General features: G+C 45.6%; 1 protein-coding gene and 1 pseudogene across 1 annotated transcript in view; one reads left to right on the top strand and one right to left on the bottom strand.

Annotated features, from left to right (window-relative positions):
* The window catches only part of LOC126158170 (uncharacterized), a 508,840-nt gene that overhangs the window by 19,154 nt on the left and 470,988 nt on the right, over positions 1-18,698 (bottom strand). The window contains exon 8 of the mRNA XM_049916425.1: positions 8,065-8,460. Within this exon, the coding sequence (XP_049772382.1) occupies positions 8,065-8,460 (396 nt within the window). The remainder of the gene's footprint in view (positions 1-8,064; positions 8,461-18,698) is intronic.
* LOC126163723 (5S ribosomal RNA) lies at positions 9,900-10,017 on the top strand (annotated as a pseudogene).

Genomic DNA, 18,698 nt, shown 5'->3' with positions numbered 1-18,698 from the left:
AAAGTTAACGCAGAACAGGGAATCAGTGATCATAAAGCGGTTACAGCATCGATGATTTCAGCCGTAAATAGGAGTATTAAAAAGGGTAGGAAGATTTTTCTGTTTAGAAAAAGTGACAAAAAGCAGATTTCAGAGTACCTGTTGGCTCAACACAAAAGTTTTGTCTCAAGTACTGATAGTGTTGAGGATCAGTGGACAAAGTTCAAAACCATCGTACAATATGCGTTAGATGAGTATGTGCCAAGCAAGATCGTAAGAGATGGAAAAGAGCCACCGTGGTTCAACAACCGAGTTAGAAAACTGCTGCGGAAGCAAAGGGAACTTCACAGCAAACATAAACATAGCCAAAGCCTTGCAGACAAACAAAAATTACGCGAAGCGAAATGTAGTGTGAAGAGAGCTATGCGAGAGGCGTTCAATGAATTCGAAAGTAAAGTTCTATGTACTGACTTGGCAGAAAATCCTAAGAAATTTTGGTCTTATGTCAAAGCGGTAGGTGGATCAAAACAAAATGTCCAGACACTCTGTGACCAAAATGGTACTGAAACAGAGGATGACAGACTAAAGGCCGAGATACTAAATGTCTTTTTCCAAAGTTGTTTCACAGAGGAAGATTGCACTGTAGTTCCTTCTCTAGATTGTCGCACAGATGACAAAATGTTAGATATCGAAATAGACGACAGAGGAATAGAGAAGCAATTAAAATCGCTCAAAAGAGGAAAGGCCTCTGGACCTGATGGGATACCAGTTCAATTTTACACAGAGTACGCGAAGGAACTTGCCCCCCTTCTTGCAGCGGTGTACCGTAGGTCTCTAGAAGAGCGTAGCGTTCCAAAGGATTGGAAAAGGGCACAGGTCATCCCCGTTTTCAAGAAGGGACGTCGAACAGATGTGCAGAACTATAGACCTATATCTCTAACGTCGATCAGTTGTAGAATTTTGGAACACGTATTGTGTTCGAGTATAATGACTTTTCTGGAGACTAGAAATCTACTCTGTAGGAATCAGCATGGGTTTCGAAAAAGACGGTCATGTGAAACCCAGCTCGCGCTATTCGTCCACGAGACTCAGAGGGCCATAGACACGGGTTCACAGGTAGATGCCGTGTTTCTTGACTTCCGCAAGGCGTTCGATACAGTTCCCCACAGTCGTTTATTGAACAAAGTAAGAGCATATGGACTATCAGACCAATTGTGTGATTGGATTGAGGAGTTCCTAGATAACAGGACGCAGCATGTTATTCTCAATGGAGAGAAGTCTTCCGAAGTAAGAGTAATTTCAGGTGTGCCGCAGGGGAGTGTCATAGGACCGTTGCTGTTCACAATATACATAAATGACCTGGTGGATGACATCGGAAGTTCACTGAGGCTTTTTGCAGATGATGCTGTGGTGTATCGAGAGGTTGTAACAATGGAAAATTGTACTGAAATGCAGGAGGATCTGCAGCGAATTGACGCATGGTGCAGGGAATGGCAACTGAATCTCAATGTAGACAAGTGTAATGTGCTGCGGATACACAGAAAGATAGATCCTTTATCATTTAGCTACAAAATAGCAGGTCAGCAACTGGAAGCAGTCAATACCATAAATTATCTGGGAGTACGCATTAGGAGTGATTTAAAATGGAATGATCATATAATGTTGATTGTCGGTAAAGCAGATGCCAGACTGAGATTCATTGGAAGAATTCTAAGGAAATGCAATCCGAAAACAAAGGAAGTAGGTTACAGTATGCTTGTTCGCCCACTGCTTGAATACTGCTCAGCAGTGTGGGATCCGTACCAGATAGGGTTGATACAAGACATAGAGAAGATCCAACGGAGAGCAGCGCGCTTCGTTACAGGATCATTTAGTAATCGCGAAAGCGTTACGGAGATGATAGATAAACTCCAGTGGAAGACTCTGCAGGAGAGACGCTCAGTAGCTCGGTACGGGCTTTTGTCAAAGTTTCGAGAACATACCTTCACCGAAGAGTCAAGCAGTATATTGCTCCCTCCTACGTATATCTCGCTAAGAGACCATGAGGATAAAATCAGAGAGATTAGAGCCCACACAGAGGCATACCGACAATCCTTCTTTCCACGAACAATACGAGACTGGAATAGAAGGGAGAACCGATAGAGGTACTGAAGGTACCCTCCGCCACACACCGTCAGGTGGCTTGCGGAGTATGGATGTAGATGTAGATGTAGATGTAGAAGTTTTTTGATAGTTTTCTCATCTTCACACCTTGTGAACAGGGGTTTCAGAGTGGTTGCCAGTCTTCTTATTAAAACAAGTAACAGCCTGGAAATCACTCAATTCGACTAACAAGTCGCCGAAGTGGCGTCAAATCGAAGGACTTGCACCCGGCGTACGGTCTACCCGACGGTAGGCCCTAGTCACATGAAATTTATATTTATTTATCACTCAATGAGAAGATTTAAAATTAAACATAAGTAATTTGAAGTTAGAAACAATATATAGTAGTAAAGTATAGCGCCCATCCCTGTTATCCAGTGTTGTGCGTAGAATGTATGAAACTGGCGACGTACATGAGATTTGCGGAAAAGTATAGTCCACACTATTCCGAAGATAACAAGGACGGACAGGCGCGAGAGATATCGCACGGTCTGGTTAATAGCTCTTCCATCTAAGCGAATTACAAGACTAATATAAATAAAAATTAAAAAGAAATTGAAGAAAATTAGATGACTAACAGCCTGGCATTATACAGAAAAAAACCACCAGAGAGGAAATTGTGACGCTACAGTTGATAAAGGGAGTAAGAGTGAAGGGAAATTATGATATGCTTATCGGAATTGTTGACCTAGAAAAAGGCAGTCGACAATGAAAAATAGACCAAGCCGTTCTACATTCTGATAAAAGTGGGTGTAAGGTACAGGGAAAGACCCAGATGTACTTCATGCACAAGAACTAACAGAAAGACTAGAAGACCAAGGCCGAAGTGTTCGGATTAGAAAGAATGTAAGATAGCGATGCAGTCTTTCGCCCTAATGATGCAAATAAGGGAAGGTTCAAGTGTGCTATTAGAATTTACGATGCAAGGATATCAATGACAAGATTCGACGGTGAAAGTAAAGAAGAAATACAGGATCTGTTGGATGGAATGAACAGTGTGATGGATTACAGAAAATGGATTGGCAATAAACCGGAGAAAGACGAAGATATTGAGATCTAGAAGGAATGAGAATTTCGAGAAACGTTACATCAAAGTTTGTTATCACGAGGTAGACAAAGTCAAAGTATTCTGCTATCTTGGAAGCAAAATAATCTACGGCAGATGAAGCATATAAGTGTAGCACACCCCACGACAGCATTCCTGGCGAAGAGAAGTCTACTGGTTTCAAACATAGGCCTTAATTTCAGAATCGTATGTCTGAGATTGTACGTATGGAGCTCAGCATTGTGTGGCAGTGAATGACGGACAGTGGCAAAACTTGAACAGATGAGAATCGAGTTTGAGATGCAGTGCTGCAGAAGAAGGCTGAACATTAAGTGGACTTATAAGGTAAGGAATGAGAAGGATCGTCACAGAATCGGCGAGGAAATGAACAAATGGGATGAAATGAAAATGTGGAAAACACTGACAAGATGAAGGGAGATGATGGTAGGTACTTTTAAGGCACTAGGGAATGACATCCATGGCACCAGATGGTGCTGAAGAGGATAAAAAACTATAAGAAAAGATAGAGGTTGGAATAGAGTCAACAAATAACTGAGACTGTAGGACGCAATTGGTACTCTTACATTAGATGAAGTGATTAGCACAGGAGAAGAATTAATGGTGGCCCGTATCAAAGCCTAGAGGAAACATATGACACACAAACACACATACACACACTTATGCACACATAAATTTAAAAAAAGAAGTACTTCGCATCCAGACGCTCATGACAGAGGGGTTTCACTTATTTAGACATTGTGAGACTTCCCGGAAAGCAACAGAAGACTGGCAGATACAGTTTAACTGAGTATTTGCTTTTCTCTGAAAGAAAAATGAAATGGCTCTGAGCACTATGGGACTTAACATCTGAGGTCATCAGCCCCCTAGAACTTAAAACTACTTAAACCTAACTAACCTAAGGACATCACACACATTCATGCCCGAGGCAGGATTCGAACCTGCGACCGTAGCGGTCGCGCGGTTCCCGACTACAGCGCCTAGAATTCTCTGAAAGGGTTGTCCTATTTAAAAACTGATCGACAAATGAGGAATGTTCGAACACATGGGGTTACTTGAGCGAATGCCTGAAGGCACTACTGTAGCGAACAAGTGGGTATATTGTTGGGTTGAAGCCTTGTTGACACAGAAATGCAGATAAATACTTAGAGGAATTCCTGGTGGTTTTCGCTAGGAGACCAGTGTGTGATCATCTAGGGTATCAGCAGGTAATGGTAGGAGATAAAAAGACACAATAATACCCTTCGGCCGCAGGGTAGCAGTCTGCCTGAAGAGCGACTGGACTGGCTGTCACCCTGGAGAAAAAGGAAGGAGTTAAACGGCAGAGAGCGCCACCTCAGAGCCGTGGGACATGGAAGATGCAGACGACCAGCTGTCAACGAGCCGCAGCACGCTATACAGGACACTGACAAGTCACGCCGACATTGTATCACTGTCCTACATGTACCAAGGGAGTTGGTTAATCTTCCACTTTACTTAATCGCTTCTGTGCGCAATGAAATCAGCAGTGGGATTATATTTGTACTGATAAGTGGATGATAGAAGAAAATATTCTAATATGGACTTTCCCTCGAAAGCGGATTGCATGGTCTCTTGGCGATGCATTGTCCCGAACTCCAGTGAGACCAAGTGTAAGTCGTAGCTCAGGCATGTACTACCGTGTAGCGGAGTGCACAAGTTACTCACTTTAATTGTTACTTATCAGTTTGCCACTACATGGTTTGACAACGAAAAAAATGTTACACTGTGCTACATTTTTCGTTGTTTCTCGTAGGTATTGGCATTTGAGCATCTGAATATATATGTGTTCTTGTTTAGTATGGTTTAACGTTAATGTTCACAATTAAACTTTCATTTAGATGTTTGGCTAAAAATTTATTTGGTTGACATAAAATTAGATGTAACTGCGCAAAATCGACCTCCTTTTGTTACTAAACAGGACTCTTTATTTTTTCATGTTTAATCCGCTCCCGGCTGCTAGGACCCAGCGTAAAATCTGCCTAACCTACCAAAGTGGGCGGAGGTATTGTGCCCCCAACAGGCGGGCGCATGACAGCCGGTGGACCGCTACAAGCTGCGGCCACTCCCGGCTAATCGGACGTTTCAGGGTGCATAGAACCAATCTCCAACAATATTCGTTTTAAAATCACTGTCACACTGTACAGCCACAGTCGTTAAAATTCGTAATTCCCACGTTAGGGAGATTCAAAACTAATCCTAGCTTACTGTTATACGTTTATCCTGGTGAGAGGAAAAGTTAGTTCACTATTTGTGATTGGAAAATTCTGGAACTTGAGGTTTACACTAGCAAAGTACATGCCTGTACCATATCAAAATCTTATTAATATCGGTACAATACAGTTCAACATATAAAGTTTGAAAATGAGTAGTTCCTAGCGAGGGGTCCCAAAGCTCGGACCATCTGTCTCGCATAGGTAGTGAGTGTTCCTGAGAAAATGCACGTTCTTTGCTGCACTGATCGCCTTCTGCAACATGAGTGGCTCACGATTATTCATGCGTTTCCACATTATAAAGGGTTTCAAAAATTGCTCTGAGCACCATAGCTCCATAGCGGTCGCGCGGTTGCAGACTGTAGCGCCTAGAACCGCTCGGACACTCCGGCCGGCAATAAAGGGTTTCTGTGATGAGTGTTTTGTAGATGAGATAATCAAATGATAGCTAGTTGGGCCGTGCATGCCGTTTCCTCTTCCGTGCGGCCGCGAGAGTACCTGAGAAACAGCAGGAATTTTGTTATACGTTCATTGTGTGGGATAATTCATTCCTTTTCACGTTACATGTGTTCGCACCATGTCGTCTTTCTAGAATAGTATATCAAATTACAGTTGCTTGGAAGTGCGTCCGTTATCGGTTTCGCGCGGCCGAGAGTGTTGATGCGAAACATAAAGTATTTTGGTACACTATTCCCCTCTTGTAACACATACGTCAGTTCATTATGATAATATATTCCCCTCATACAGTATATGTTTGTGTCATTTGTCTTGCGTTCGATAGAAAATGAAATTGTATCTATTCGGCCAAGCCGTAAGCAGAGGGGATCCTGGAGCAGGTAAGAGCTGTAGTGCTTTCCGACATTGCAGAGAACAGTAAACGAAGGCGTTGGTAGGAGTGTTGAAATGCTGACAAGAGCAAGTCGCCATTGTTTTGTGCACGTTTACCTGCTCCCACGCACGGCCGTCAATTCCTGCTGCCTGCCGGGCATAAATGAATGCCGTTAGTCTGGCCGTTCTATCTGTCGGGCGTTCATATACGCCCGTAGCCATCTGCACGCTCTATCTGTCGAGCATACACGTATGCCCATAGCAGCGAGAGGGTTAGAACCTCTTACTCTCTTCCCATTACGTACCTATCTCCACCAACGTACTGGGAAAGGTTGGTAAAAGAGGGCAGATGTTCGAAAAACGACATATACTCGTATTAAACTATCGAACATGAAGAACGGTACACCTGGGGAAGCGGCAAAAATAAGAAGACGAAGTAGACAATTTTGGGTACAGATCTTCAGTAAGAAGTTGTTCGTTACTGTCTCGCTATGGAAGCTTCTTTCCTTGCGCTTAGCCATAATGAATTGTGAAGAATGACCTTACAGTTAGCAGAGAGAAATAACGTTGAACACATTTTCGAAGACGAAATTGCTGGAAGGAAATGGGTCAGTCGTGTCATTAAACGCCGTAAAAGCAAACTGTCAAAATCCACAGCAGGACTCAGATTCAGCAGAGAAAACACAGAGAGAGTCTGCAGTTGTATGGAAAAATGGTAATCAGCGTTTGGCGTCATTGGCCGGGAGCCCCCCTGCGGGGCAGGTTCGGCCGCCTTGGTGCAGCTCTTATTACATTCGACGGCACATTGGGCAACCTGCGCACCGGATCGGAATGAAATGAAGATGAAGACAACACAACACCTAGTCCCTGAGCGGAGAAAATCCCCGAACCAACCGGGAATTGAACACAGACCCATAGGACAGCAATCCGTCACGCTGACCTCTTTTTTTATTGCTTCTTTTTTATTTTTTTATTTTTCCCCTTTTTTCCTGTCTTATTTTAAAACCTTTTAGGAAAATGGAACTAAAAAAAAACAGAAACTAAGTTCCACCGCCACTTTTCATCCTATGACAAAAAAATCTGGTCGACTTCAGGCGTTGGCTCCTGACTAAGCCTACCCCAGAGAGCTGCCTATATACCAGGGGAAATATGGGAAATCAAGATAGGGCTACCCTTACAAACAAAACAAAATCTTCATTTTTCTGAATTTTATTTTTGTTTTTATTTTTATTGTTTGTTTTTGTTGTGTAATTGATCAGAGGCCTTCTGCGCCCCAGTGGTAATTTATTGAGTCAGGTCTTCTCGAAATTGAAGTGCTCCGTTCAATTGTTCAGAAATGTTCATTGGTTCAATCTTTCAGCTATCGGGGCGGACTACGGTTCTATTTAGTATACGAGCTATTTACGTTTTCTATGATTTGCTACCGCTCTCCGAATTTTTCTAGTGCTATTTTGATTATTTTTAGAAGGTATCCGATTTTTACAGCTGTTATTAAAATTCTATAATATAATAACTCTTAATTATATTCTTTTAAACTAAAATTTGAATCGTATGTAGCATTAACCTGTAAATATTACATGCTTTTAAGACTAATATTCAGCAAATTTATATTTGTTTATAAAATCAAAAACAAAACGCTGCCCGTGTTTGGGCTCTTCATCCAAAAACAATAAATGTACATTTTTAGATGTATACTATGGGCTGAAGTGGACTGAAGGGATCTCTCGGAGAGGAGTTGGGAAGACTGAAACAAAGGAGGTTGAGTAGCGAGAAACCACTACGGTGGAGCCAGTACGGAGAACCGGGAAGGAGCATTCGCACCTGCAGTTCCCAGATGCAGTGCACCGTCCTGGGCGGCTCGACGTTGCCCAGCAGCGCCTCGTAGTTGGGGAAGCGCAGCTCGCCGTCGGTGGCGGGCGGCAGCAGCGGCGGCCCGCAGAGGGGCGCGTGCACGAAGCGGTAGCGCGCCTCGAACAGCGGCGGCGCGTGCTTGAAGTAGCTGGAGGCGGCGTGCGCCGCGTCGACGCGCAGCTCCAGCGTGAGGCGCTCGCCGCGCGACACCACCGACAGCGGCGGCAGCTGTGCGCCCCCGTGGCACAGGCACGCCGACGCCGACCAGTTGAGCGCCGCCGCGCCGCCCTCCGGCTCCAGCACCACCAGCTTGTCTGCGCGGTCGCGCAGGCAGTCGCTGCACTTGCTCGTCACGTACGTGTTGTCCTGGGGTTACGAGCACTCGTAAGCGTCAGGTACAGCTTACACGAGGACGGGTTGTGACGCAGAAACAACGAAACGTCAACATATTGAAGTTTGGGTCTAGTCGTGGGTCGTGCACGGATAGCCGAAGCGGTTAAGGCAATCGCTACCCGATCTGGGGGTGATGACCCCCTGAGGGGTAAATGAAATTTTCTGAGGGGTGGAAACTAAACGATTCGATTCTCTTTCAGTCAAGAAACTAAATTATTTTCAAAAGATCATTAATATTATCACAATTTTATAAGAATCTAATACTGATTATGTAAGTTACCAATAATTACTTTTTCTCAATTAGTAGCTTTAATGTGGTGGAGGTTACAGGTTCCTTACATAGTCCACCAACTAAAACACATATTTTTTGCAATGTCTGATACATCGCTGATGATAAAATTGAGACATATATGTAAAAAATGCTAGAAATATCAAGGAAAAGTCTTCTCCAAATTGTAGATAGTATCTGCAGTAGCCCATAAACTGCTTTATTACACGCTTCGAAATAGGTAAATGAATTAATTGACAGCGTGACACAGCTGCCACAACTTAAGGGCTACTATAGTGCCATTCATACACTGTTGTTATCATTAGAGTTGTTGGACACAAAGCATTACGAACCTGAAATCGTCCAATTTCTGCCATTTCACAAGAAAGGAGTGCAGCAATGAAGTGCACACAGCTGAACGTGTTTTGATTTTTAATGGGCTAGCAGTGTGCAGGTCTAGCAAGTGCTGCAATAGAGAAGAGTAAAGCAGGGGAAGCATGATTTTAAACTACTGTGTATCCTCACTGTGGATAGTTAGCTTTCTTTTCTGACAAGGTTGTTGGTAACACTTGTGATGCACTACGAATTTCTTCGTCAATTATTCTAACACACACACACACACACACACAGACAGACAGACACACACACACACACACACACATACATACATACACAAACTAAATATCTTTCATCATTTTGAAAACAAAATTGTTCCAAGAAAAGTTTTTCATTCTACGGTTTAGTTTGGTGCTAAAGTTGGTGATAATGTAGGGAAGGGGTGGACAACAGATGACAGTGAGGGTGACGCTGGAGGTTCTTGCTAATGTTTGATTGCACTTAGGGATAATGCACAGGTTGGGAACCTCTGATATAGCGGGAAATCCAGGTTCGAGTCCCACTCTAGCACAAAATGTCATTGACGTCATTCCCTTACATTGCTGACAGTTGTTCTTATTCGCAACTCTGAATACATTTCATGTATTTTATAATAGTCGTAGTCGCCGCAATGCCTGTGCCTTCGGACAGGCATGCCTGTTCGAAAGAATACTGCATTGTTCTCCTTAACAACAGACGAACTGCAGTACTGTATTTACCCGCAGAACAGCAACTTTCGGTTAAAACATCTTCCTCTGTACTGATATGAGGCAACAGCCTTGCCGTAGTGGATACACCGGTTCCCGTCAGATCACCGAAGTTAACCGCTGTCAGGCGCGGCCGGCACTTGGATGGGTGACCATCCGGGCCGCCATGCGCTGTTGCCATTTTTCGGGGTGCAATTAGCCTCGTGATGCCAACTGAGGAGCTACTCGACCGAGCAGTAGAGTCTCCGGTCAAAGAAATCCATCATAACTACCGGGAGAGCCGTGTGCTGATCACATGCCCCTCCTAACTGCATCCTCAGCGGTCGGATGTTCCCGATCGGCGACTTGTGGCCTGAAGACGGAGTGTTTTTTCTACGGATATAACAAAATGTGTGCTCAATAATAGATTTTGCCGCGGGAGCAGCGATATATGGATGTTTGCGTTTGATTCTGGATTGTGCACGAGTAGCCGAAGTGGCAGTCTGCTTTCCGCAGCGCTGCGGCGAGGACGTCTTGTTTACGTCCCGTCCGCGCGGTCGCGAGTGCCCGTCGTTGTTTACTACTGCGTTGTCGCTAGTTTAGAGTCCATCACTACCGACGCAACATGGCACATTCATACAGACAAACCACCATCAAGATCAGTTTTCAACCCGATCATGCACGACCGCGAGCTTTTGAAGTGGAACGTTTTCTACGTGACGACGTTAAAATTGAACCGCGAGACATAATTGGTATCCATCTCTCTATCACGAGCAGTGTTGTCTACGTCAAGCTAGTAAGTGACGAGGTGTGCAACAGAATCGTGCGCGCACATGCGAACGATCTTAAATTCAAACACTCTGATGGCCATATTGGGGCGGTCTCTATCGATCACGCGGGGCTTGGCCTCCGTACGATACGCGTCTTCGAACTCCCTTTCGAAGTACCACCGGACGTAGTCACCGCGGCTTTCCAGCCCTACGGCAGAGTGATCAGCCATATGGCCGAAAAATGGACCACCTTTACAACGTACCCCGTTCTTAACGGGGTGCGACAGATAAAAATTGAACTGACCAAACATGTTCCGTCATATCTTGTCATCGGCGGATGTAGGGCGATCATTATGTATGACGGTCAGCCACGCACTTGCTCTGGTTGTGGCCAAGAAGGGCACGTCCGGTCGGATTGTCTCCGACGACGGCTTACTCAAATCCCGACAGGTGAATCTATGACTCCTTCTACGGTGACGACACTTCCTCTCAATTACGCAGAAGTTACACGGGCAGCAACCCTTTCTGATGCTGCCCACGTTAGTCCGATAGCCGCCCCCGATGGCGAGACCGTGATGGCTTCTGCAGCACAGGATCCGGCCTCTACAACGGCGCCCCCACCTGAAGATAATCACCGACCGACCTTGCAAGAAGGCGTGGATGCTAGGATGGACATTGACCCACGGGTTGTGCCGACAGCGGCTTTTCTTCCAGACACCGGAGCAGCTGAAGAAAATCACCCACATTCAGATTCTGAAACACACGTCCGTAAACAGCGTTCCCCGCGAAAACACAAGAGACGGTGGCGTGCTCCATCGGACGATTGTTTGCAGCGATCGTCTGACATGGACTGTGGAAATTCCGACGACGGTACCGACGGTACAGAGGCCGCTGTAACATCAAACTCAACAGATCGCCGTGGTGATGGCTCCAGCCCCTCCGACCCCACAGAACAACAGGATCACAAGCAGACAGCCGCTGCCGATTCCCAGCCAGCAGAGCCGATGGATTCAGCGCCGAGTGCCGCAGCAGCCACTAACAGCCACCAACAGCCGATGGTATTTCATGGCGACTGGGCGGACGACTGTGAGGAACACTCCTTGCCCATCGTGTCGGACGACACGGGGGGAACTTTACCCCACCAATGTTGATCCTTTCCCGCCATCATTTACAGTGACGAGGCAGCCTTACAAGGGTATTGATGGCCAACACGGATGCTATGGATAGACCTCAAACTTATCGCGTTGCAACTATAAACATCAACACTATACGGACGCGCGCTAAGTTATCCTTGCTTCAGGATATGTTGAACTCTGCTTCCATCGACATAGCCCTTCTCCAGGAAGTGTACGTCGACGACTTCCCAGGCATGTACGGTTACGATGCTTGCGTCTCTCCAGCTTCCCCAACAGGCAGCGGTGTCGCTGTACTTCTTCGGGAAGGGATAGTGGCGGACGATATCCTGTTTCTGCCTGGGGCAAGAGGAATGGCACTCACAGTACTGGGTGTCCGCCTTATCAACATCTACGCACCTTCCGGGACGGACAAACGTCGCGAACGTTCACGATTCTTTGCGGAAGACGTCGCCCCGCTCTTCCAAGGCCGCCACGACCATCTGGTGTTTGGAGGTGACTACAATTGCGTACTGGCGCCCAGAGACCAACTCCCACGACATAATCCGTGCCCGGAACTCGAGACGCTAATTCGAGAACTGCAGATGGTGGACACTTGGGAACATCTTCACGGCCATCGACCGGGATTCACGCACTTCACGAGTCACTCTTCCAGTCGTATCGATCGGATTTATGTCTCACGCTCTCTCGCCGCTGGAACACAGGATGCGGAACTGTGGCCTGCAGCATTCTCGGACCACACAGCTTACATTTGTGCAGTCACCCTGCGGCGGCAACAAGTGTGGAGAAGCCGCAGCCCGTGGAAATTAAACATCGCTCACCTGTCGTACCCGGATTGCCGCCAAGCCGTTGAGGATACGTGGCATTCGTGTGAAAATCGCCTCCGTGCATATCCCACAACGATCCGCTGGTGGTTGGACTGCGCCAGACCGGCACTGAGGCGAACGTTGATAACCTACGGTCGCGACCACGCTACTTGGCGAAGACATACACTCGACTTTTACTTCCGGGTCCTGCGCGACTGCGATGCTATGGCGCCGTCTCCGGAACGACAAACGGTGGTCCACCGTGCTAAGGCTCAGATCCTCGCTCATATGCGACGCCACCTAGAGGGGGTAGTCATCCGCTCGAGGACGCAGGATCGGATACCGAGCGAACGCCCGTCAATGTTCCACGTCCTTCGTGAACGTAAACGACGCCAACGAGCGCTGATACGCTTCATCGACACGGAGGACGGTCGTCGCCTCACCACGCAACAAGACATAAACACAGCGTTCTACAATCATTATTCCCAACTCTATTCCGCTCAGACCCCTGATCCGACAGCACTGGAGGACGTCTGTCAGACGATTTACGGCACCGTCACCCCGGTAATGGAAGAGGCCTTGATGGACGAAATTACAGAAGAAGAAGTGATCGACGCCATTAGAAAAGGAGCTGTCAACAAGTCACCGGGTCCTGATGGCCTCCCCTTGGAATTTTACCGGACTTTTCAATATTTATTAGCCTCCCGATGGACGGACATCTGTCGCGAACTACTATCCCCGGACGTGCCGCTCCCTGCGGCCCTTGTGGAAGGGATGATAATTCCTATTCACAAACCGTCCGGTGGCTCACGTCTGCAGGACTACCGCCCGTTGACGCTATTGAACTGCGACTTTAAGATCTTTTCTCGACTGTTGGCGGCGCGGATACGCCAGACCTTACGAAATGTTATCTCACCCGATCAAACGTCATTAGGAGGCGACAATAATATTCAAACAACACTCAGTGAATATCGTGACTTGATCTCACTGGCGAGGGCATGTCGTCTGAAGGGTGCACTGGCGGCAATCGATTTCAGTCAAGCTTTCGACCGAGTGGACCACGACTATTTGGAAGCGGTCCTCCAACATATGCGGTACCCACAGCCATTCGTCACTGTCGTCATGCGACTACTCCGTGGCGCGACATCCAAGGTGATCGTCAACGGCCGACCTTCGCAGCCCCTCACCATTTCTCGATCGATACGCCAAGGCTGCCCTCTGTCCACTTTACTTTACGCTGTGGCCATGGAACCTCTCCTCTGCGGCCTGCGCCAACGACTAACGGGTATGACGTTACGAGGCCACACTTTCCGATGTAAAGCGTACGCTGACGACCTGGTGATTGTCATCCGCAACGGTGACGACACCGCTAGCGCACTGAATTGGATAGAGAAATATGGCATGGCCACTGGTAGTCGTATCAACGTCGCAAAATCGGTGGCTATGAACATCGGGGCCGGATTGTCTGAGAACAGTGTCACCCCTTTCCAGCTCAGAGATAGTTTGAAATGTCTCGGAATTGATTTTACAGACGATATACGACGGACCGCTGCTCACAACTATCGACGGCTTTTACGAAATGTTCGGACTGGAATTGCCAACAACCGCCTACGAGCCCTGGACATCGTCCAAAGGACCCAGTATGTTAACACACATTTAGCGTCACGCATTCCGCACATCGCCCAGATATTACCTATACCGGTGATGTTAGCTCGCCGTATACTTGCGGCTTTTGGGTCCTTCGTGAGTTCAGGAATGCTTTTCAAGATCAAATATGAGACTCTCACCCTTCCCCCGGATCGGGGAGGGCTTGGTCTTTATCACGTTCATGACAGAGCGGTCGCCCTATTTGTGAGCACATTAGTCAAACTATGGCACCGCCGTCCGGACAGTTTGACCAGTTTGTTAATAGAAGAACTAGCACCGCCCTCACTGTTGCCGCCTGTGCCGATACACCACGTCCCCTCCTCGCTCTTCTACATCGGTGTCTTTTACCTCGAACTCAGTTACGTTCGGCTTGCCTTACCAGCGACTCACCTGGCGACGGCAAAGGTGGTTTATAGGGTCCTGCAACGTGGACGACCTGATAACGTCGTGGAGAGGAAGCACCCGAACGTCAACTGGCGAGTAGTGTGGAGGACAATTCACCACGTAACACTGGACACTGACGTCACGGCGATGTGGTATATCACTGTCAACGGTAAGCAGGTGACCAAATCAAGGCTACATGCGATCCACATGGTCGACTCACCCACGTGCACGAGCTGCGGCGTTCAAGACAACGATGAACACCGTCTTAGCTGTGGCGAGTCTACGGCAGTGTGGCACTTAGTGAGGCAAATGTCAGCATACTTCCTTCGGGTAACGCCGAATCATATCGACCCCAAGACTATCCTATTCCCGGATGACATGTATTACCCACGCACTAAAACTAATGCTATGACGTGGCTTCGTGGACATGCAGTGCATTATTTGTTTCAAGACGGCACTAAGGACACTTTAGACTTTTGGAACTATTTGCAGGAACGACATTGCAAGATCCTCCGTAACCCAAAGTATCGACAATATTTTTCCAATTTTTTGTGGAGTGCGTTCCACGACCCTCCACGTAGCTGGAACATCACGGGTAAGAGAAGTTAAGATTACAAGACGATGATAGAACACTACACGGTACAACGTGGGATCTACTTTCATCATTACGAGAAGTCATACCTGGATGATACAGCAGATGGAGAGGTTCGTTGTGAACCCTCACACTCTGTAGCAGTATTTGCCCCATTTCCTCTTTTTGTCCCCAGTGCGAAAAGGTCTTCGCAGTTTTTGTTTTTCCATCCAGTGCAAGATGTAGCACTGGTTAATGGTGGTAAGGATTCCACCCTTCAGTTTTGTTTCATGGTTTCCTTCGCCCCGCACTTTGCTCTCTTTCTTTATGCCTTTTTCTACAACTATTAGCATGGTTTTAGTTATGTGCGTCCCCAACTCGGCCCAACGAGTGCACTTACTAGTTTTCAGTTCCTTACTGTTAAAAAAGTACAAAAAAAAAATAAAAAAATAAAAAAAAAATTAAAATAAAAAAAAATTAAAATTAAATAACTGAATTAAAAAAAAGAGGTCCTTGCTTCAAGTCTAACCTCGAGTGAGGAGTTTATTTTTTTTTTATTTTCAAAAAAAAAAAAAAAGTGGTAAAGGCGACCGCTCGTGTAAAGTGGGGAATCCAGGTTCGAGTCCCGGTTTGGCACAGATTTTTACTGTCGTCATTCCATTACACAGATGTTGCTTGTTCGTATAACTTTATTTCATAATGGCTGTTGTCACCTCACTGCCTGTTGCTTTGGAAATTCGTGCGGGTCCAGAGAAACATTACATCGTTCTCTTAGGAACAGAGGCACCACATTATAGTATTCTTCTGTAATGGCGCAAAAGTGTTGCACCCTGTGGCGTCGTTCTCGACTTCCACGATGCTTCGAACACCAAGGTGTCGACACATGCGAGGAAAAGGCCAGATTTTACATTGGCACCGTGGTCCTGTCACGTGATGCGAACATCATCACATCCTCTCTTATCCAGGTTTCACCCCTTTTTGCGACACCTGAAAGATGTGGTCAGAACCGCGATGCACAGCATTGCGTTCACGCGGTTTTTAAATGGGTAAACGAGCAAAAGTTTTCAGACTCATTGCCGCTGGCCCTCTGGGGTGACATAAATTGCGTCAATGAAACCGCCGCTTTCCTTGGGTCTTTGATTCACACATACTTCCCGTTCCATCAGCCTTCAACCAAGGACATTATGTGGGAACATGTGAAGTAAAAAAGGAGAAATGAGGAACGAGAATTAAAGTGCAGGGAGTAGAAATAAAAACTTTGCGGTATGACAGTTACACCGAAATTTTGTCAAAGGCGGCAAAGGACTATGGAAAGCAATTGAACAAAATAGATAGTCTCCTTAAAATACGCTGTCAGTTGATATTCAAGAAAAATATAACATCAAGTGTCGAAAGCATTCGAATTAAATCAGCTGATGCTGAGGTAGTATGATTAAGATATGAGACACTAGAAGCAATAAATGAACTCTGTTACTCTGTCGGAAAAATAAGGACTATGATCGAAACATGTAGAAAAAAGAACTGGCAATAGCCCGAAATCTATTTTTTTTTAAGTAGGGCGAATATAAATTCAAATGTTAGGAAGTCATTTCTGAAGTTATTTGGACTTCAGCCTTGTTCAGAACCAAATAGTGGACAATAAACAGTTCAAAAAAGAAAAATAGTTTCTGGAATATATTATAAGTGAATGCTGAAGATCATATGAATAGGCTGGGTAATAAATAAGGAGGTACTGTATATAACTGTTGAGAAATGTAATTTTCAGACGCACCTTCAGTGAATGAAGGAATTAATTATAGTACTTATCCTTAGGCAGCAAAAAATCGTTTTTCAGTAATGGAGGGGTGTGTGGGTGGTAAACATTGTGTTGGGAGACGGAAGCTTCAATACAGTGAGTAGTTTCTGATGAACTGTTGCAGTAGTTATGCAGTGGTGAACATGCTTACATTGGATACACTAGCGTGGGGAGCTGTATAGCACCAGTCTTCGGACTGGTGATCTCAACAAAAAAAGACATTATTATAATTTAAATAATCAGTGGTGGAGAAGTGTCATCACTACATGTGGAATGTGACAGTAGGCTGAACCACACTGTTTCGTGTTCCTACTGGAGGAGGAGGAGATTACTGTTTAACGTCCCGTCGACAAATAGATCATTAGAGGCGGAGCACAAGCTCGGATTAGGGAAGGATGGGGAAGGAAATCGGCCGTGCCCTTTCTAAGGAACCACCCCGGAAAACCTAAATCAGGATGGCCGGACGCGGGATTGAACCGTCGTCCTCCCGAATGCCGTGTTCCTACTGCTTCATAGCTCTGAGAGTGTGCGGTAGCCTTTGTATTCCAATTTCTGTCTCACCTGCAATTTTTATACTCTACAGCTTCCTACAGTGCAATTAATGTTATTACGTGTTGCCTTAATATGTCTCCAGTCATCCTGCCCCTTCTTCCTGGCGATGTGTTCCACACGTTCCTTTCTTCGCCAACTCTGCGGAGGACCTCTTCATTTCTCACCTTATCAATCCACTTAATTTTCAGTATGCATTTGTAGCATCCATATCAAACGCTTGTATTCTTTTCTATTCCGTTTCTCCTGCAGTCTGTGATTCACTTCGATACAATTCTGTCTTCCAATCGTACTTCCTCAAAAAATTCTTTCTAAAATTAAGACTTATGTTTGCTTCTAATGGAATTCTTTTGTCCCGTTTTATTCTCTCCGCCCGTGCTAGTGTTCTTTTCATGCGATCGTTGCTTCGTCCGTCGTATATTACTTTCGTCCGTCGTATAATACTTTGCTTTCAGCATAGCAGAATCACCAATTCTGATGCAAAGTTTATTGCTGGTCTCATACCCATTTCGTCTTTCTTCGGTTTACTCTCGATCTATAATCTACACTCACCGGATTGTTCATTCCATTCAACTGGTCCTGTGAGTCTTCTTCCGTGTCTCTGAGGACACGAATATGATATCCATATTTGAAATTCTTTCACACTGAATTTTAATGCCTCACCTGAGCCTTGTTTCCATTTCTGTCACTGCTTCTTCGATGTAGGTACTGAACCAGGAGGGAGAAAGTATGCAACCCTGTCCTATAGCTTATTTCACCACAGTACATCACTGTTGGTCTTCCATTAATATTTTTATCTCTTGGTTCTTGTACTTACCATATACGACACACTTTTTACAACTTTTTTTTTCTGAGAATCTCGAATGTATTACACCATTTAACATTGTGGAATGCTTTTCTTGTCCACAAATCCCATGAACGTGTCTTAATGTGTCCTGTGTTTTGGTTCCATTAAGAATAACAACCTCCGAACTGCCTCTCTGGTGTTTGTCTTTCATAAAGCGAAACTGATTGTTATCTATCAGAATTTAAATTTTATCTTTGGGTTTTATATTAATGTAAAAATACACATAAAAATTGGCTGTTGGAATATTGGATATATTCTGGCGTCCGATTCCACCCGTCACCTTTGACCAATGACGTCATACATAAGCCGAAGAGGCTACATATAGGCGATGTTTGAAGGCAACGAGGCTTACTTGCAAACAAACCAAAGCGTTAAAAAAG

Source organism: Schistocerca cancellata, chromosome 2 (assembly GCF_023864275.1).
Source record: "Schistocerca cancellata isolate TAMUIC-IGC-003103 chromosome 2, iqSchCanc2.1, whole genome shotgun sequence".
NCBI classification, from domain to species: domain Eukaryota; kingdom Metazoa; phylum Arthropoda; class Insecta; order Orthoptera; family Acrididae; genus Schistocerca; species Schistocerca cancellata.
Note: the sequence above shows the minus strand (reverse complement) of the source record. Positions and strands in the feature narration are given on the sequence as shown.